The sequence below is a fragment of the Perognathus longimembris genome, chromosome 20, assembly GCF_023159225.1.
Source record: "Perognathus longimembris pacificus isolate PPM17 chromosome 20, ASM2315922v1, whole genome shotgun sequence".
NCBI classification, from domain to species: Eukaryota; Metazoa; Chordata; class Mammalia; order Rodentia; family Heteromyidae; genus Perognathus; species Perognathus longimembris.
The window spans coordinates 19,669,882-19,688,879 of NC_063180.1; the positions used below are offsets into that span (position 1 = coordinate 19,669,882).

The following is an 18,998-nucleotide window of genomic DNA, read 5'->3' on the forward strand; positions in this document are numbered from 1 at the left end:
ACAGATACAACTTGTTGGGGATTCAGCTTGGCCTTGAAGGGGAGGGGCGATGGGAGCGATCCTGAGATGCTGCCCTTCCCCCAGCCCTGGGGTGGTATGGGGGGTGGCCACTCCCACCTTCTTGCTTCAACTGGGAGAGAAGCAAAGCAGCCCCCGCCTCTCGGCTAGGCCATGAGTGTAATGGCGGAGACCTCAGAAACCCGGTCTAATCCCCAATAACAACTGGCTGTTAAGGTGGCAGCAGCCGCGGCCTGTGGAAGAACACAGCAAAGGTGCAGGATGGAGCATTCTGGGTTGATGAAAATGATCCACATCCTGGTCTGGGTGATGGCTGAACAGATTTTATGTTACTCTCTTTATATTATTACTGGTACTGGATTTGGAACTTGGGGCCTCTTGTGTGCAGAACCAGGGCTGTAACACTGAGCTCCATCCCCAGCCATGAGTATAACTTTCACAACTTGGGCCTACATCCCTAAGCTGCATCCTGTGTGTGTCACAGTGTGCAAGTCACAAACGCAGAGACTCCCATCTTGGATAGCCTCAGCCCACATGCAGCTCTGTCACCTCCCAGCTGGATGGCCCCAAGCAGTCACTTCTTGCCCTGGGCCTCACATGCAGTGTGAGTCAAGGAGCCAGGACAGGCAGAGCACCGCAAAGGGCTTCCAGGGGGCGCCATGGCCACCAGCCTCAGGGCACCTCCTCCCTGGGGGTCTGCTGAGCAGGAGGGGATCCCCTCTGCTACCCCAAATCCCAGTCCCCACTGCCCCCCACCCCCACCCCGTGCTCATCCTATGAGCCCATCCCTTGGTGAATTCTAATTTCTGTATTAGTGAAGACTCCAGGACGTGGTGATGACTCCTAAGCCGGTGCCAGGCTAAACTGGGCTCCCATGAGTCACCGGGACTCCTGTGCCACGGGAGATGCCAAGCGCCCACGGCCCCGGCCCTGACTCAGGCACGACACACACACACACATGCTTCTCTCTTCCCACAGATGTATTTGATAATTGTCCAGAACCAGAGATGGCGTCAGCCTGAAGGGATGGGGCTGAGGAGTAAAAAAGAGCCCAGGGAGGGGGCTGTGGGTGGGGGAGGAAGAGATAGAAGGGGGGAGAAGGAGAGAAACAGACACAGAAAAGAGGGGGAGAAGAGAGGCAGGGGCTGAGGTGGGAGGAGAAGCCAGCCAGAGAGAGGCAATGGAGGGGTGAGAGCCAAGGTGGGGGCCATGGGGAGAGACGGCCCCTCCCCCCAGTGTACAAAATGGGGGGACCAGAGGAGGATTGCCCTGGGCTTGGGGACAGGGAAGAGGTGGGTGACGTGGTGGGATTGAGGTCAGTAGTAGGTTTCTTTCTCCACCCAACCTGGAAAGAGGAAGGAGAGAAAGACGGAGTGAGAGAGGGGAGACAGATAACCTGAGAGTTACAATCTAGGGGCAGTGATACCCCAACAGTGGCAAAGAGGTCAAAAGGGACAGACACGCTTGGAAGGACAGGGGAAGGAGGCCTTGACTGGAGGAGATAGAACTCAAAGGGAGGAGGGGGGCAGGGGGAGACGTCCAGGAGAGAAGGGGACACAGGGCGACAGGGGCCAGGCCATCCACGCGGCTCCCCTTCCCAGCCTTCCGCCCAGCCCTCACCCCCGGGGTTCCTGCGCAGGATGAGCTTGCGGATTTCATCGTAGACGAAGATGAGGAAACTGTAGGGGAAGGCACAGAACCACCAGCTGGGCCTGCAGAAGGGAGAAAGAGGATCAGCAGGGACAGGAGGAGGGAATCGCCCAGCATCTCCTACGTCACACACGGGGGCCTCTGCTCCGGATGCAGCCTCAGAGCTGGGATGGCGATGGGGGACAGACAGACAGACACTGGGAGAGGAGGGGGCCTCGGCCTCGGCCTGTGGCAGTGATCATCCCCCTCCCAGGGAAGGTGCCATGGAGGGAGGGGTGCAGGGGCTGGGGACCTTAAGGGCGTCCGGGCACTCACTTGAGAGGGTACATGCGGAGGGCCACGTCCATGCCAGGGCAGTAAGACAAGAAGGCAGCCAGAGCTGTCTCCTCAAATAAGCCGAAGATCAGGATCTTGTTCCTAGAGGCACAGACAAGGCGGTACTGGGCCTGGGGGACCCCCATACCTGGCATCCCCAGAGGCAAAGATGTCAGATATACAAAGATGGAATGATGGTGACAAAGACAAAGGTTAGGCACATAAAAAGAGAAAGCAGCCAGGTGTGGTGGGGCATGCCTGTAGTTCTTGCTAGGAGGGAGGTATAGGGAGGAAGATCTTGGTCAGAGATCAGCCCAGCGAAAGTGAGCAGGGACCACCCCCCCCAGCCTGTCCCACACAACAGCTGAGCAAGACAGCATACACCTGTCTCCACAGCTACTCAGGAGGTGTACATAGGAGGATCATGGTCTTAGGCCTGCCTCCATCCCAAGCAGAGGCAGACTGAAGGAATGAAGCCAAGGCACAGGAAATAAAATAGTTCTGGGAGTGTGGGGAAAGACAGGGGCTGGGCGGGGCACCGCGAGGGCTCACTTCATGCCCTGCTGGAAGACCGAGTTCCTTCGGGTCTTGCAGATAATCAGATCTGCCCACTGGACAACCACGATGCTCACGAAGAAGGCCGTGTGGCAGGTGAACTCCACCACCTTCCTCTGCTCATAGGTCTGTGGGAGAAGTGAGGGGGCGGGGGGTCAGTGTGCAGGGGCGGAGCGAAAAGGGGCGGAGTCATCACACCGGGGCGGGGCCAGTGCACGGGGCGGGGCCAGTCTGTTCCCGGCCACCAGCAAGAAGGAGGACATGGATAGGAAAGGTCCCAGGAGGATAGACTGAGATGGGAAGCACTTCATCTCTGCTAGGTCTGGCAGAGTCCCAGGAGGCACCTGGTGCTCCCCAAGGGTTTGGGTTGGAGACTTGGCTCAGTTGGTAGAGCGCCAAGGGTCTGCAGACAGAGGCAGCTATGGCAGGGATGGCTGCCTGGCTCCCTTACCCACTGCTGCCCGTAGCTGTCCTCCAGGTCGTTGACGGTCCGGTCATCCCAGTTCAGCCGGATGCCCACCAGGTTGCCAGGCAAGAAGCCATTTTCTGCCAGGATCACAAAGTAGGAGAAGAAGCCGCCAAGAGCCTGGATCATCCCTGGAAGAGAGCAGGGAGCCAAGGAGGGGCTTATGGGGGAGCTGGCAGCAGGCCTGGGGCTCCCCTGAGGGCCCTTGAATTTGTGTGTGTGTGTGTGTGTGTGTGTGTGTGTGTGTGTGTGCGCGCGCGCACACTGTTGTCCCTTAGCTTTTTTCATTCAAGGCTGGTGCTCTACCACTTGATCCACACCCCTACTTCCTCCTGTATTTGGAGATAAAGAGTCCGTGGAGTTTCCTGCCCAGACTGGCTTCATACAGGGGTACTCGGTGCGCAGCCTCCTGAGTCACTTTGATTACAGGCATGTGCCACTGGCACCCATCTCCTGAGGCCCCCTGAGTCTGTCACAGGAGTTCAGGGGCCCCCTCAGGCCTTTCGCTCAAGCTTTGTCATCTGGCCAGTCCCTGAGATGCCCATCTGGTAGGGGGAGCTCCGGAGAAGGGACCCTCCCGGATGGTGAAGCCGGAATCCTCCCGCCACCTGCCTGACCACAGAAATACTGAACAATCTGGAAATCTCAGAGACTGGACCCACCCCATGGGGGTCCTCCTGGTCCCCTCAGATTCCCTCACCGATCTGCCCATAGGCCATGCTAATGAGCCTCTCGTTGACCAGCTTGTCTGTGCGAGGGTTCCTGGGCTGTCTCTTCATGATGTCACTCTCCGCAGCCTCGTAGGCCAGTGATATGGCGGGGACCTGGGGGGTGGGGCCAGCTGAGTGGGAAGGGAGGACCCAGCCCCCTCTCCCAGGCCCAGGGGAGTGCTGGGGATGGCTGGGGCTCACCATGTCAGTGCCCAAGTCGATGCAGAGAATGGTGATGGTGCCCAGGGGCAGGGGGATGTTGGCCATGATGAAGAGCAGGAAGGGGGTGATCTCAGGGATGTTACTGGTCAGGGTGTAGGCGATGGACTTCTTCAGGTTGTCAAAGATCAGGCGACCTGCAAGGGTGGAGGGAGGCTCAGATCCACTGACTCTGCGTCCAGGGCTGGGGCCTGGGTGCTGCCTCAGAGATGTTGGTTGCTGTTGTTGTTGTTGTTGTTCAAAGCTAGTGCTCTACACTTGAGCCACTTCCAGCTCCACTTCCAGCTTTTTGGTGGCTAATTAGAGATAAGAGTCTCTTGGGCTTTCCCGCCTGGGCTGGCTTGGAACTGTGATCCTCAGATCTCAGCCTTCTGAGTATCTAAGATGACAGGCATGAGGATTTTTCTTTTGCCAGTCCTAGGGCTTGAACTCAGGGCCTGAGCACTGTCTCTGGTTTCCTTTTTGCTCAAGGCTAGCACTCTGCCACATGAGCCACAGTGCCACTTCTGGACATTTTCTATGTATGTGGTGCTGAGGAATCGAACCCAGGGCTTCATGTATACGAGGCAAGCACTCTTGCCACTAGGCCATATTCCCAGCCCTTTATTATTATTATTTTTTTTTATAGTAATTACATTTCAAATGGAGAGAGAAATGGGAAGAAAATCACCAATGCACAAATAGTATGTATTTCTGGATGGTGAGACCATGGGTGAGTCTAAGTTTTCTGCATCTCTGCATCTTATAATTAGCATGAATCACTTTGATGGTGGGACTCAAATAATATGTGACTCAGAGGCTCCACCTCTGGAGTAGAGCCACCACACTCCCGCCTCCCACACCCCACCACCCCGTGACTCCTGTCCGCAATGGCAGTGTGTGTGACCCACAGGCTTGCCCACAGCTGGCCCCATTCACTCCGGAGAGTTCCCAGGATCCCCAGCTCATGTTAGAGAGGGGTTTCCTGGTCCTCCCAGAATCCTCTGCTTCCTGCTGGCTGTGCTTAGGATCCTGACAGCAAGGAAGACCCAGAGGAGGAGCACAGGCCCTACCAGGGCCCGGTGGGTACCTGGAACCCTGCAGCAGGCCTGGCATGGCTCCCCCTTTGCCCTGCCCATGCCTCCAGCAGCCACCCCAGTCTTCAAACCACCGGCCCCCACTTACCCTCCTCCACCCCTGTGACAATGGATGCAAAGTTGTCGTCTAGTAGAATCATGTCAGCAGCCTGCTTGGATACATCAGAGCCAGCAATACCCATGGCCACCCCAATATCAGCCTTCTTCAGAGCAGGGGAGTCGTTCACACCATCGCCAGTCACAGCCACAATGGCTCCCTGGAGGGAGAGGATGAGATCTCAAGGCCAGATTCCAGATTCCCCCCTCAGACCCAAGGGGTCAGACCCAGCCTCTTCCCTCAGACCCAGGGGTCCATGCCCCCTCCCCCCTCCCTCAGACCCAGGGGTCCAGGCCCTCTCCCCCCTCCCTCAGACCTGGGGGTCTGGGCCCTCCCCCCCTCACCTGCCGCTGGCAGCCCTCCACGATGATGAGCTTCTGCTGGGGGGAGGTCCGGGCAAAGACGATTTCAGTGTGGTTCTGCAGGACCTCATCGATCTGCTCTGACGTGAAGTCCTTGAGGTCGGTGCCATGGATCACACAGGCCTTGGCGTCCCTGAGGAGAGCGGAAAGAACGGATGGCCAAGGTCCAGGTGAGGATGTGGAGACCAGAGTGCCAGAGGTCCTGACAGGAGGCTGGAAAGGAGCTTGGGGGCCAGAGGTGAAGGGTAACTGGTGGAGGGGGGAGGGCTGGCCTCAGGAAGGGCAGAGGGACACAGGTACAGAATGATTGGGCGTGGAGGCGGACACAGCCGTGTGTGATGATGGGGAAGTTGAGGAAGTCAGAACAAGACGACAAAGCACTGGTGGCTCACGCCTGTAACCCTGGCTACACAGGAGACTGAGATCTAAGGATCCTGTTCGAAATCAGCTGGGGCAGGAAAGTCTGTGAGACTCTTATCCCCAATGAACCACCCCAAAACCAGAAGTGGAGTGGCTGAAAGTGGTAGAGCGCTAACCTTGAGAAAAAGAGCTCAGGAACAGCATCCAGGCCCTGAGTTCAACCACAAAAAGTCACAACCAACAAAAAAAGAAAAGAAAAAAGAACAAGACAGAAGAGACAGAGAGAGACAGTAAAAGAGACACAGAGAAATTGAGGGCCTCACTCTGATACAGCAATTGTTAATGGGCCCTGAAATGGAGCCCTGCATGTCGTAGACAAACACTGCTACTAAGCTACATTCCAGTTCTTGATGTTCTGAGACAGGGTCCCACTGTGTAGCCCTAGCTGCCCTTGAACGCAAGATCCTTCTGCCTCAGTCTCCCAGCTGGGGCTGCAGGTGTGTACCACCATGGGTAGCTTTATATATATTTATTTTTTGTCTTGTTTGCTCATTTATCTGTCTTGGGGGGTATAAAGGGGAGCACAGAGAAATACTGGCTTTGTATTTTACTTGCTTGATGGTTCTGGGGATCAAACCCAGGGCCTGTGCATTTAGGCAAGTCTCTACCACTGAGCTCCAACATCCCCCAGACCTAGTAGCTCTGTGTGTGTGTGTGTGTGTGTGTGTGTGTGTGTGTGTGTGTGTGTGTGTGTACTGGGGTTTGAACTCAAGCCCTAAGATTCTGGCTTTTGGGGGAGCCTAACTGGAGAGACGAGCCCTCTGGACTTCCCTACCCAGGCCGGTTTTCAAATCTCCATCCTCAGATCTCAGTCTCAGCTAGGACCACAGGCGTGAGCCACTGGGGTCGGGCCTCCTAGCAGCGGCTTTCACAAGGAGGGAACTGAGGCCCACGGAGACGAAATGAGTTGTTCAAGGGGAGGTGCACAGTGGTGTGGTGTGGCAACACTGGAAAGTGCGGACCCTGCGGACCCCCAGTGGCACCAGGCCTCCTGTTCCTACTGTCATGGAAGGTGGCGGGGAGGGGGCGCATCTCACCTCGGGTTGACCTGGCTGACGGGAATGTTGAGTCGGGCGGCGATGTCCTCCACGGTCTCATTGCCCTCGGAGATGATGCCCACGCCCTTGGCGATGGCCTTGGCTGTGATGGGGTGATCGCCTGTGACCATGATCACCTGCGGACATTGTGTCTTAGGGATGGCCTGGCCTCCCACGCTGATCCCCGGCCCCGTTTCCCCCAGTCGTCCCTGCCCCACGCAGGCCACACCTTTATGCCTGCGCTTCTGCACTTGCCCACAGCATCAGGGACGGCTGCGCGGGGAGGGTCGATCATGGACATGAGGCCCACGAAGCAGAGGTTGTCTGTGGTGAAGTTCACGTCGTCACAGTCGAAGGCGAAGCCCTTGGGGAACTGCTCTTCCGGCAAGTAGTAATGGCAGAAACCTTAGTGGAAAGGAGAGGATGGGGGGGACATGAGGGCCTACAGTTCTCCATCAAATCTGTACCCCATAACCCTTAGCCATCTGGATTCCCAGCAGGGAGGGTCTCCACAGGACATTCGTGAACCCCCTTAGTCATCCATCCATCCATCCGCAGTATGGGAGGCCCCGTTTCATTCATTCATTCACCCATCCATGGTATGTTCTGGAAAGCCCTGTTCCATCCATTCATTCATGGGACATTCTGTGAGGTCCTGTTTCATTCATTCATTCACTCATCCTTCCATCCTCCCATGGTGCATGGTTCTGAGCCAGCCATTCATTCATCTCCTCATTTGTTCAATAATTCGTCTCTGCATTCATAGTGTGTTGTGGCAGGACTTCTCTCTCCCTCTTTCTCTTTCTCTCTCCCCCTCTCTCTTTTGGGGGTAGGGAGGCTTGAACGCAGGGCCTAGGGACTGTCCCTGGGCTTTTTTTCTTTTTTCTCAAGACTAGCGCTCTACCATCTGAACCATGCCTCCACTTCCAGCTTTTTGTGGTTAATTGGAGAGTCTCATGAACTTTTCTGCCTAGACTGGCTTTGAACCATGATCCTCAGCCTCCTGAGTGGCTAGGATTACAGGTGTGAGCCACTAGCATCAGACTGGCCTGCTTGCCTGCCTTCCTCCCTTCCTCCCTCCCTCCTCCCTCCCCCCTCCCCCCTCCCTCCCTCCCTCCCTCCCTTCCTTCCTAGTGAACTCTTGGAGGCCCTGTTTTAAGCCAAGCCTGGGATAGCACCACACCCCCACTTGTTCCAAGCCCCTAGAGCTGGCCTGGCCCCTGCACCCCGATCCCCTTCTCCCTGCAATGCGCACCAAGCACGCGCTCGCCCAGGCCGCCGAGCTCCAGGTAGGCGTTCTGGAAGGCCTCCTTCATCTCTTCATCCAGCGGCTGCTCCTTGCCTTGCAGGAGGATGGTGGCGCAGCGGTCGAGGATGCGTTCGGGGGCACCCTTCATCACCAGCAGGTATCGGTTATCGTTGGGGTCCTCGGTCTCGTGGATGGAGAGCTGCAACAGAGCAGAGGCATCTGAGCCATGCGGGGGGGGGGGGGGGCGCTGGTGCCCTGGAGATTTGTCTGGGTTTCTTAGAGTTTCTCCATGATCACTGTTCATTCTACCCTGCTGTGTCTCTCCATCTGTCACCTGTGTGTCCCACAGATTCCCAGTGAGCCTTGAGTTCCATGTTCTCCATCTCTGCCAGATCTAGTCTGCTCACCTCTGAAGTGCACCTAGAATCCAGCTCCTTCTTCTTGTGTGTGTGTGTGTGTGTGTGTGTGTGTACACACGCCAGTCCTGGGGCTTGAACTCAGAGCCTGGGCCCTGTCCTTGAGCTTTATTTGGTCAAGGCTAGCACTCTACCACGTGAGCCACAAGTTTACTTCTAGATTTTTGGTGGTTTACTGAAGATAAGAGTCTCATGGGGTGGGGTGGGGGGGGCAATGGCAAGGGTGCTGGAGGAAGGGCTTACTGGGTAGAATGCCAGTCAATGAGTGAAAGTATCAGGTACTGAGTTCAAGTCCTGGTCTCGGACAAATAAAAAGTCTCATGGACTTTCCTGCCTGGGGCTTTGAACTTCGATCCTCAGCCCTCAGCCCCCTGAGTAGGATGATAGGCGTAAGTTACTAGTACCTGGCTCGTGATTCCAAATTTAATGAAATGTCCAAGTCCACAGAGATAGAAAGTAGGCTAGTGTTTACTCAGGCTGGTGCAGGGATGGAGGAGGACGGGCTGGTTAATAGGTAGGAGGTGCAGGATTTCTTTTCTTTTTTGTTGGTCCTGGGGCTTGAACTAGGAGCCTGGGCGCTGTCCATGAGCTCCTTTTTGCTCAAGGGTAGTGCCACTTCCAGCTGTGTTTTTTTTTGTGTGTGTGTGTGTGTGTGATTAATTGGAAATAACTTTCCTGCCCAGGCTGACTTCAAACCTTGCTCCTCAGATCTCAGCCTGAGTAGCTAGGATGACAGGTGTGAGCCACTAGCACTTGGCTCAGGATGTCTTTTTGAGATGACAAAAATGCTCAAAAATGTACTAGGTCGTTGATTGCATGCACTGTGAATACACTGAAACTACTGAATTACATAGGTAACACAGATGGCCGCAGTATGTACATCTTATCACCACATTCAAAAAGATGTGAGACGGGCTGGGGATATAGCCTAGTGGCAAGAGTGCCTGCCTCGGATACACGAGGCCCTAGGTTCGATTCCCCAGCACCACATATACAGAAAACGGCCAGAAGCGGCGCTGTGGCTCAAGTGGCGGAGTGCTAGCCTTGAGCGGGAAGAAGCCAGGGACAGTGCTCAGGCCCGGAGTCCAAGGCCCAGGACTGGCCAAAAAAAAAAAAAAGATGTGAGTCAAGTCCTCTCTCTCCTCTGCCCAGTGGCCTCTCATGACTCAGGTGCCCTTGGTGGTCTCAGCCAGGTCCTTGCTTAGCTGTGAGGCAGCAGGGGCTCCCTGCCCAGCATGCACTGCCTTTACCTCCCCCCACACTGCCCTGTGGTTCGGACACATTGCATTTCTGCCTCAGGGCCTCTGCGTATGCCACCTGCTGCGCAGTCACTCTGCCCCAGGCATCTGCAGGGCTCCCTTACTTGGCCTGGTGTTTCCTCATCCTTCATCACGGTCTCTTTCTAGGGTTAGGCTGTCCATTCCAGGGAGGAGCAACTTAACCATTTCACTATCAAGTAGATGCCTGAAAAGCTTTAATCTTTTTTTTTTTTTTGCCAGTCCTGGGCCTTGGACTCAGGGCCTGAGCACTGTCCCTGGATTCTTTTTGCTCAAGGCTAGCACTCTGCCACTTGAGCCACAGCGCCACTTCTGGCCATTTTCTGTATATGTGGTGCTGGGGAATCGAACCCAGGGGCCTCATGTATACGAGACAAGCGCTCTTTTGCCACTAGGCCATATCCCCAGCCCTGAAAAGCTTTCATCTGATCAATGGAAGAAAGTTTCTCCTCCACCAGCTGGGCATTCCCATTCTACAGAAGGGGAAACTAAGGCTCTGACAGGTGAACGTCCCGCCCAATGCAAAAGAACCCTAGGGTCATGCTGACTGCCATCCGGGCATCAGAGAAGCCGGGGGTCTGCTGCCGCCCCGGGGAGCACCTAGTGTGTACCTGGTATTTGTTGGTGGAGTTGAAAGGAATCTCGGCCACTTTCTTGTTCCGTTCGCGCATGAGCTTCACAGAGCCAGAGGACAGCTCGATGCATTTGAGCAGGGCGGACTCACTGGCGTCCCCAGCCACGTCTCTCTGAAGCGGGGAACGGGGTTGAGTCAGGGGTGTGGGGTGCGAGGGAGGGGGGATGGACAACACAGGCGGGACGCAGGGCAGGTGGGGGGCTCTGCACCCACCTTGAGCACTGGGATGTTGTCCTGGCCTCCCTTAAAGACAGCCCGGTTGCAGAGCCCAGCGATGTGGGACAGGGCCACCCAGGTGTGCGAGCTCTTGTCGAAGGAGGTCCCTGTGCGGGGCAGGGGCGAGCGTGGGTGAGTGTGGGTGAGGCCAGGGGTGAGGGGTGCCCACGGGGCCCGCCCTGGGCCCTCACTGACCTGACTGGTCCTCCGTGGTGTCTGCCTCATGGATCTGGTTATCAAACCACATGTGGGCAACCGTCATGCGGTTCTGGGTGAGGGTCCCCGTCTTGTCTGAGCAGATGGTGGATGTGGAGCCCAGGGTCTCCACAGCCTCCAGATTCTTCACCAGGCAGTTCTTGCGGGCCATGCGCTTGGCAGTCAGCGTCAGACACACCTGGGCAACAGACATGGGCAGGTGAGATGCCGGTGGTGGCCCTAAGAGCAGAAGTAAAGGCCACAGCACTGGGAGACCAAAACAGTCAGGTGAGAGAACAGCGCATGCCAAGGGTTTGGTCCCATTGTTGCAGCACCTTCATTAGTGAGCATGGGCCTTGTAAATGGGGTATATAGGTTCCAGCCCTCCTCCCTCAGACCCAGGGGGCCAGACCTCAGCCTCCTCCCTCAGACACAGGGATCCAGACCCCAGCCTCCTCCCTCAGACCCAGGGGTCCAGGCTTCAGCCTCCTCCCTCAGACCCAAGGGCCAAAGCCCCAGCCTCCTCCCTCAGACCTAGCCTTACGGTGACAGTGGCCAGCAGGCCCTCTGGGACATTGGCCACGATGATTCCAATGAGGAAGATGACAGCCTCGAGCCAGGTGTAGCCCAGGATGAGGGAGAGGACGAAGAAGGAGACGCCCAGGAAGACGGCCACGCCCGTGATGAGCTGGATGAAGTGCTCGATCTCAATGGCGATGGGCGTCTTGCCTACCTCCAGGCCCGAGGCCAGTGTGGCGATGCGGCCCATGACTGTCCGGTCACCTGTGGCCACCACCACGCCCCGAGCCGTGCCTGTGGGACAGGGCATGAGGCCCAGGTGGGGTGGGGCTCAGGAAGCTCACTGGGGAGGGAGGGGGCTCTGGGGTGCAGCCCTCCACCAGTGCCCAGTGTCCCTCACCTTCCACGCAGTTGGTGGAGAAGAAGGTGATGTTGCGAGTCTCCAGGGGGTTGTCGTGGGTACAGTCCGGAGAGCGGGTCTGGGGTTCGGATTCACCGGTCAGTGAGGAGTTGTCGACCTGGGAGTGGAGCAAGACACAGGCTCAGCTCAGAGGGCGGTGTCCAGGGGACCAGAGGCTGGGGACCCAGAGGGGCAGGCGGCTCCCAGGGGTTCAAAGGCTGGGGACCCAGAGGGGCAGGCAGCACCCGGCAGGGGTCCTGAAGGTAGGAAGGGCCCTGAACTTTGTGCTAAAATCTAAGGTAAATGAAGGTTCTGAGGGTTGAAGAAGGGCCTGCATGGACCACTGATCTGAGGGAGGAAGCTGGGGCTTGGCCTGGGTCTGCAGGAAGCTGGAGGCTGGGGTGTCTGCTCCTGACTCCTGGCAGAGCGGGGGGTGGGGTGGGGAGGGGGCCCACCTTGCAGCCATGAGCTGAGATGATGCGCAGGTCGGCCGGGACTCGGTCTCCACCCTTGATCTCCACCAGGTCCCCAACCACCACCTCCTCGGCATTCACCTGCATCTTCTCACCTTCCCGGATCACGAGGGCTTGCTGGGGAGTGGGGCAGAGAAAAGGCTCCTTCTAGACTCTGCTCAAGGCCTGGGAGTGACTGGGCACCACCCCCTGCCCACCTCCTCCAGCCCCTTGCTGAGCCCCCTCACCTGGGGAACCATGTTCTTGAAGGACTCCATGATCTTGGAGCTCTTGGCCTCTTGGTAATAGGAAAAGCAGCCTGTAATGATCACCACGGCTGCCAGCACGATGCCCAAGTACAGCTGGGGGGAGAGGGGACATGGGGACCCATGGTCAGGGCTGTGTCCCCAGCCCCTGCCCTGGGTCTGTGCTTTGGGAAAAGAACTTATGCTGTTTTTCAAATTATTATTTTTTTTAATTGGTTCATCCTGGGTCTTGAACTCAGGGCCTGGGCGCTGTGCCTGAGCTTTTTTTTTGCTCCAGGCTAGCACTCTACCACTTGGAGCTGCAGCTCCACTTCCAGTTTTCCTGGTGGTTCACTGAAGAGTCTAATGGATTTTCCTGCCTGGGCTGGCTTTGAACCATGATCCTCAGATCTCAGCCTCCTGAGTAGCTAGGATGACAGGGGTGAGCCACCAGCACCTGACCTGTTGGTGGGTTTTTGTTTTGTTTGTTGTTTTGAGCCTCACATTCACAATCCTCCTGCCTCAGCTTCCCCAACAGTGGGACTGCAGGTGTTTCCGAGCGTGACGGTCTGGGTTCATTCAGCGTGTGTATGTGAGCTGTGGAGAGCTGTGTGCGGGTCTGCGCCCACAGCCGCGGAACTGCGGTCCCCTAGTCCCCTCTGCGTCCTTATGTGGGGTGCAAGGCCCCTCACCCATCAGCAGGCGGCGGCGTCTCTACCTGAGCATGGTCACTCATCTCTTGGGTATTTGTCAGGCTGTGACCACCGGTTGGGTTGTGTGTTCCCAAGGTCACAGAGGTCACAGCACATCTCTGTGGTGTGACCCTGGACAAATTCCCTGGGGGGCTGGCCTTCCTTCCTTTCCTGCTTTATTTACGTTTGTTTTGTTTTCGTTTTGGAGACAGTTGTTTTGCTATGTCCCCCAGGCTGGCCTTGAACTCACATTCCTCCTGCCTCAGCCTCTGGAGGGGTGGGATTATAGGCATGGACCACCACACCTGGTAACATGTTTATTTGTTGGTTTGGTTGTCTGTTTTCTCCCCAGTGCTGAGGATTGAACTTAAGTCCTCACAAATGCTAAGCAAAGGCTTTACCACTCAGCCACCAACCCCCACGCCGAGACCAGCACTCCTAGGCCTTTCTGAGCCTCTGTTCCCCTCACAGGTGACCTTGTTCTCTCACTAGGTAATTGTGAAAACTCAAGACACAAAAGGAGAGCGGGCTTGGAAAACTCTATAGGAACAGGGAGGTGTGTGTGTGTGTGTGTGTGTGTGTGTGTGTGTGTGTGTGTCCCCATCTGTTGGTTGTCCGTCTCTGACAGACCATGGGGGAAGACACTCACATTGTCACCAGAGGGGTCGTCTTCGGTGCCCGCCTGGATACCATAGGCCAGGAAACAGAGTATGGCCCCAATCCACAGCAGGATGGAGAAGCCCCCAAAGAGCTGGCGGCAGAACTTGACCCACTCCGGAGTGGTGGGGGGCGGCGTGAGTGCGTTAGGTCCGTCCCGGGCTAAGATCTCCTGGGCTTTGCTGTGCGTCAAACCCTGGGGGACACAGAACTTCCCTGAGCTCACCTAGCACCCCACACTGCCACCACCAACCTCAGGCCATCAGCAAGCAGGCCCTCTCCCTCCTCCCTCAGACCCAGAGGCCCAGGCCCCCACGGTGCCCGGTGGCCTCACCTGCACGCAGTCCGTGTTGTATTTCCGGCAGACCTCTTCCACTGACATCTTATGCTCTGTCTGAGGAACAGGAGTTTGGGGGAGGCATGAGCCAAGGCCTTTCAGGGAGGGAGTGGGGGAGGGAGGGAGGGTGGGAGGGCAGGGCTGCTGTGGGGGGGGGAGGGGAGGGCACAGAAGTGGCACCTACCATCGCCACCTCCTTCTTGAGGTCATCCAGGTCCCGGCGCTCCTTGCCCTTACTCTTCTTGGGCGAGCCCTTGTCATCTTTCTTGTCCTGCGAGGTGGCGACACGATAGCTGTCAGAGCCACCAGACTGCGGGCGAGAAGGGGTTCCAGAGCGACACCGCGCCCCCCCCCCCACACCCCAGCTCCCAGCCTGCTTGCAGCTCTGTGTCTCTGTGTTGAGGTTGTCCCTGCCCGCCTTCCAGAACCCTCCTCCCCCCAACAGTCCACCTTATCCCACTGTCTCCCTGTGGTCCTGGGAGTCTCTTCTTGCTCTGTCTCTGTCTTTCACCTCCTATCTTTGTGTCTCTCTCCCTGGCTCTCTCCCATGACTTCATATTGACCAGGTTCCCTCTTCCCTCCCTTTCCTGCCCATCTTCCCTTCTCTCCCCAGAACAAGTCTCTTTCCTTATTTTCCGGTTCTTTATATCTCGGTCTCCTACAATCTCTATCTCTCAGGGATCTCCCAGAGCCTGGCAGAGTTCTGATTCTTCATCTCTCTCTTATCTGAAGTGGTATCCTGAGGCCAATCTCAGATTGGTCTCTAATAATATTTTCTGTTTTTACAGCTTTAGTTCCATCTTTGGCTATTCTTTTTTTTTTTTTTTGCCAGTCCTGGTGCTTGGACTCAGGGCCTGAGCACCGTCCCTGGCTTCTTTTTGCTCAAGGCTAGCATTCTGCCACTTGAGCCACAGCGCCACTTCTGGCCATTTTCTATATATGTGGTGCTGGGGAATCGAACCCAGGGTTTCATGTATATGAGGCAAGCACTCTTGCCACTAGGCCATATTCCCAGCCCCTCAGTCTCTATTTTCATTGCTCAAGCCATCTCTTTCTGATGTTCTTGGTGTCTGTGTCTGGCTCTTTCCTGTGTCACATCTTCTTTCTCTGGCCCTCCATCCCTCTTTGGGATCTTCTTACTCTCATTCCTCCTGTCTCTGTCCTCTCTGTATTTCTTTCTGTCTCTGTGTCTCTCAGGCTTTCACTCAGAGATCTTGTTCTGTCTCTCTGTCTTGGTCTCTTTCAACTGCTCTGTCTCTATTTTTCTGTGGGTATCCTTTGTATGGCTTTCTTTGTGTGTTTGTCTCTATCTCTAACCATCTGAGATTCCCTCCATATGTATTTGTATACTTCTTCCCTTACATCTATCTATCTCCAGTATGTATGCATGCATGCATGCATGCATGCATGTATGTGCGTATGTATGTGTGTGTGTGTGTCTGTCTGTCTATAATCTCTGTCTCTCTCGTTCTTTGTCTCTCTGGAAGTTTCCTGTCTCTGTGTCTGATCTACCTTGGTGATCTGTCTTTCCAGCTCTAGGCCCTGTCTTCTCAGCCCAGCTCCAGCTCTTTTCCTAGGCTTCTCTTCCACCCCATGTATATCTCATTCAAAAGACTCATCCGATCCTGGGAGATCTACAGGCCAGGCAGAAAGGGAGAGCAAAGGGCATTCTAGGTGTTAACCACAGCTGGGACAAAGGCCCGGATGGGGATGTGGTATGCTGGGTACAAGCAGCCAGTCCTGCCTTCACTGATGGACAAGATATTGACACGGCTGTGGGAGGCGCGTATGGCCTTGGACAGGGGATGGGCAGGACTCCAGGACAGAGGAGAAATTCTTGGAGTACAGAAGAGCCAGAGCCAAAGCCTCAGGCCTGGATTGAACTAGATGTGGTGTGAGGGGAAGGGACTGAATGCCCAGCGTGGTGGCCTGGGCAGATGGAGGGAGCAGTGTCTGTGGCTGGCAGGAGGGGTGGGCACAGGCTGATGACAGATCCTATGGGCCCAGGGCCAAGCCGGAATCCGAGGCTCAGCGCGGCTCAGTGCTAATCTCCTCGTGACCTTGTAGAGGCCCCAGCTGCCTGCTGTTTGACCCGGGACCCCAGGTTGAGTTCAGGAGTGCAACGAGGGGACACAGCCATGGAGGACTGAGAGTCCCAAGGAAGGGTGTAGGGATGGATGGGCGTTTGGCCCAGAGCCAGCCCTGCAGCGACACTGCGTCTCAGCCTTGGAGGCTCAGAGGCTGGGCCTCTCCTGACCTCTGTGGCAGGGGATGGAGTCTCAGCTTCTGCCACTTGGGGTAGACACCTTTAGAGAGTGATATCATGAGTTCAGGGTGGAGAACTGAGTGAGGAGGCAGGAATGGGAGAAGTGGGGGGGTAGTTCTGATAGAAGTGGGGGAAGAAGCCAGCTGTTCATCCTTGAAACCCTGGGGAAGGTGGGGGGAGTGCTGGAGGTGGAGCTGGACCCCAGGATCCTGACACAGACGGACTGGGGGCTGGATTCCTGGGTCTGAGGGAGGAGGCTCGAGTCTGGACTCTCCTGGGTCTTGGGGAGAAGAGCTATGGTCTGAGGGAGGAGGGCTGAGTTCTTATCCTTAGGTCTGATGGAGGAGGGTCCCTGGCAGGAGCGCCTTATCTTGTCCTTGTCAAGAGCAGGCTCCCTGGGAGGAGTGGAGGGGCTGAGGCTTTCCCAGGCAGGAAGCCTCAATGGGCGCAGTGCAGGTGGGAGCCTGCACTGGGTGGGGGACACGCCTGTTTCGCTGTAGCCCGCCTCTGCAGCTCCTCGCCATTTTCCCTGCTGCCCGCCCGCCCGCCTCCAGATGTCTGTCTTGCTCCTGTAGTTCTGCATTTCTGCAGCCCTCCCCCTCCCCCCTCAGGTGCTGCTGGCTGAGTCTTTCTGCCTTGACCTCCCCTTCTGTTCTCTGCCTCCTCTTCCTTTCATTCAGTTGGGCTTTTGTTGTCTGGATTGGAAAGATGTGTCCTTGGGGCCCTTGATCTCTGCCTCAGTTTCCAATTTCCTTTCTTGGTTCCTCTTTATCTCTCCACATCTCTCTGCCTGTGCTCTGCCTCTCTCTCTTTGTCTCTGTTTCTGTCGGTGTTTTCCCTCTGTCTCTGTCCTTTCCTATCTCTCTGCAAGTCTGTCTTTCTTCTACACCCAAACCCTTTGCTTCCCCCCCTCCTGCCCCCATTTCTTTTCCCAAGAGCCCCCTCTTCTCTAAGGCAATCCTTGCTCCCCCATATCTTCCCACACTCCTCACTCCAATCCACTTACCTGAAAGCCATCTCCAACTCCCCTCTCCCCATTCTCTGACTTGGTCCTCCCCCTATACCCCAATTCTTCCCATCCCCTCTCACCCTCCCCAACCCACAGATCTGCAGCCCCACCCCCACTTCTATCCCTAGGCCCTTCAACTCTCCTCTCCACTCTCCTCCGCCATCTTTCTCCCCATCCCTCGGGTTCCCACCCTGACCCTCTCTCTGCATCCCACCTCCCACCCCCAACCCCAGGTCCTGCCCAAGACACACAAGGAGAAATCCAGGGCTGCGGCAAGGGTCAGGCGGTCAGCCAGGGGAGGAGAAGGCGGCATCTGCTGGAGAGACTCACAGACAGAGAAGGAGACTCGGGCACAGAGGCAAGGGCATGGCGGGCGGGCGCGTCCCCTCACTACCCTAGCACTGGGGGCGCACGCTCTGCCCGGCATTCTGTGGGTCGGGCATCGCCCTTGCCGCCCCCCTCGGCCCAGCCCCAGCGTCTGGGCCCCTAGATGAGGGGCCGCTGCGGTGGGGCTCACCCCACACCCGCATCCAGGCCTGGAAGGAGAAAGAGGTCATCTGGTGTCCATCCCACAGCCTGGGGGGGGGCTGCAACACCCCCACCCAGACACACCAGTGCTGCCTCCAGGCACGCCGGACAGGGGAGGGGGCGCGGACGCTGGGGAGGGGCGTGAACAGGGGAGGGGGGCAGACAAGGGAGGGGGGCAGACGGGAGGGGGCGCGGACGCTGGGGAGGGGCGTGGACAGGGGAGGGGGCGGACAAGGGAGGGGGCAGACGGGAGGGGGCGCAGACCCTGGGGAGGGGCGCGGACGCTGGGGAGGGGCGCGGACGGGGGAGGGGGCGCGGACGCTGGGGAGGGGCGCGGACGGGGGAGGGGGCGCGGACGCTGGGGAGGGGGCGCGGACGCTGGGGAGGGGCGCGGACGGGGGAGAGGGCGCGGACGCTGGAGAGGGGGGCACAGATGGATGCAGCCGCTGCGGGCGGGCAGCCACCGCACAAGGTCAGGCGGGAGCGGCCGAGGGCCGGCCCCGACCCCGCGGCCCCTGCGCGCCGGGACGGCCCACCTGCGCCACAGAGCCCGTCCAGGCCCGGGGAGAGCGCCGAGGGCCGCGGGCCCCCTCTCCCCGTACACAGCCCCCCGTCCCGCCCCGGGTCACCGGCCGGACCCCGCACCTACCCCCATCTTGGCGGCTGGGTGGGGAGAGCGGCGGGCTGGGCTGGGGCGTCTGCAGCGCCCGCGCTCCGAGGCGGCGAGCGTCTGTCCGTCGGTCGGTCCCGCCGCGCAGAGGCTGCGGTGGCCGCCGGCGCCGCCTCCTCATATGCCGGCACCCGCGGGGGGGAGGCGGCGCTGGCCAATCCGGAGCGCCGAGGCGCTGACGGACAGCCCGAAGCCCCGCCCCCGGTACTGCAGCTGTCCTCCCCCCGCCCCCGCCCCACCCCCACCTCCAGCCAGGTCCCTGCAAAAAGCAGCAGCGGCCGCTTTGCTGAGGGATGGGGGGGATCCCGGAG

The 18,998-nt window shown here is 57.7% G+C and overlaps 1 protein-coding gene across 1 annotated transcript; it reads right to left on the reverse strand.

The window, feature by feature from the left end:
* Positions 1-1,294: 1,294 nt before the first annotated feature.
* Positions 1,295-18,693, reverse strand: Atp1a3 (ATPase Na+/K+ transporting subunit alpha 3). Its single transcript, XM_048329431.1, has 23 exons — positions 18,667-18,693; positions 14,399-14,485; positions 14,212-14,271; positions 13,870-14,073; positions 12,532-12,645; positions 12,287-12,421; positions 11,832-11,949; positions 11,457-11,725; positions 10,913-11,111; positions 10,715-10,824; positions 10,479-10,613; positions 8,181-8,373; positions 7,155-7,330; positions 6,926-7,062; positions 5,451-5,601; positions 5,098-5,266; positions 3,916-4,070; positions 3,705-3,828; positions 2,990-3,135; positions 2,536-2,666; positions 1,984-2,085; positions 1,639-1,730; positions 1,295-1,363 (listed from the first exon to the last, which is right to left on the reverse strand). The coding sequence occupies exons 1-23, from the start codon at positions 18,670-18,672 to the stop codon at positions 1,335-1,337; spliced, it is 3,042 nt and encodes a 1,013-aa protein (XP_048185388.1). The 5' UTR covers positions 18,673-18,693; the 3' UTR covers positions 1,295-1,334.
* Between the last annotated feature and the right edge of the window lie 305 nt (positions 18,694-18,998).

Excerpts from the sequence above, each read along its gene's own strand:
- Atp1a3 (XM_048329431.1), bottom strand. Across the intron at positions 11,950-12,286 it reads TCTCAGCTCATGGCTGCAAG|GTCGACAACTCCTCACTGAC; the intron begins GTGGGCCCCCTC and ends CTCCACTCCCAG. Across the intron at positions 5,602-6,925 it reads GTCAGCCAGGTCAACCCGAG|GGACGCCAAGGCCTGTGTGA; the intron begins GTGAGATGCGCC and ends CGCTCTCCTCAG.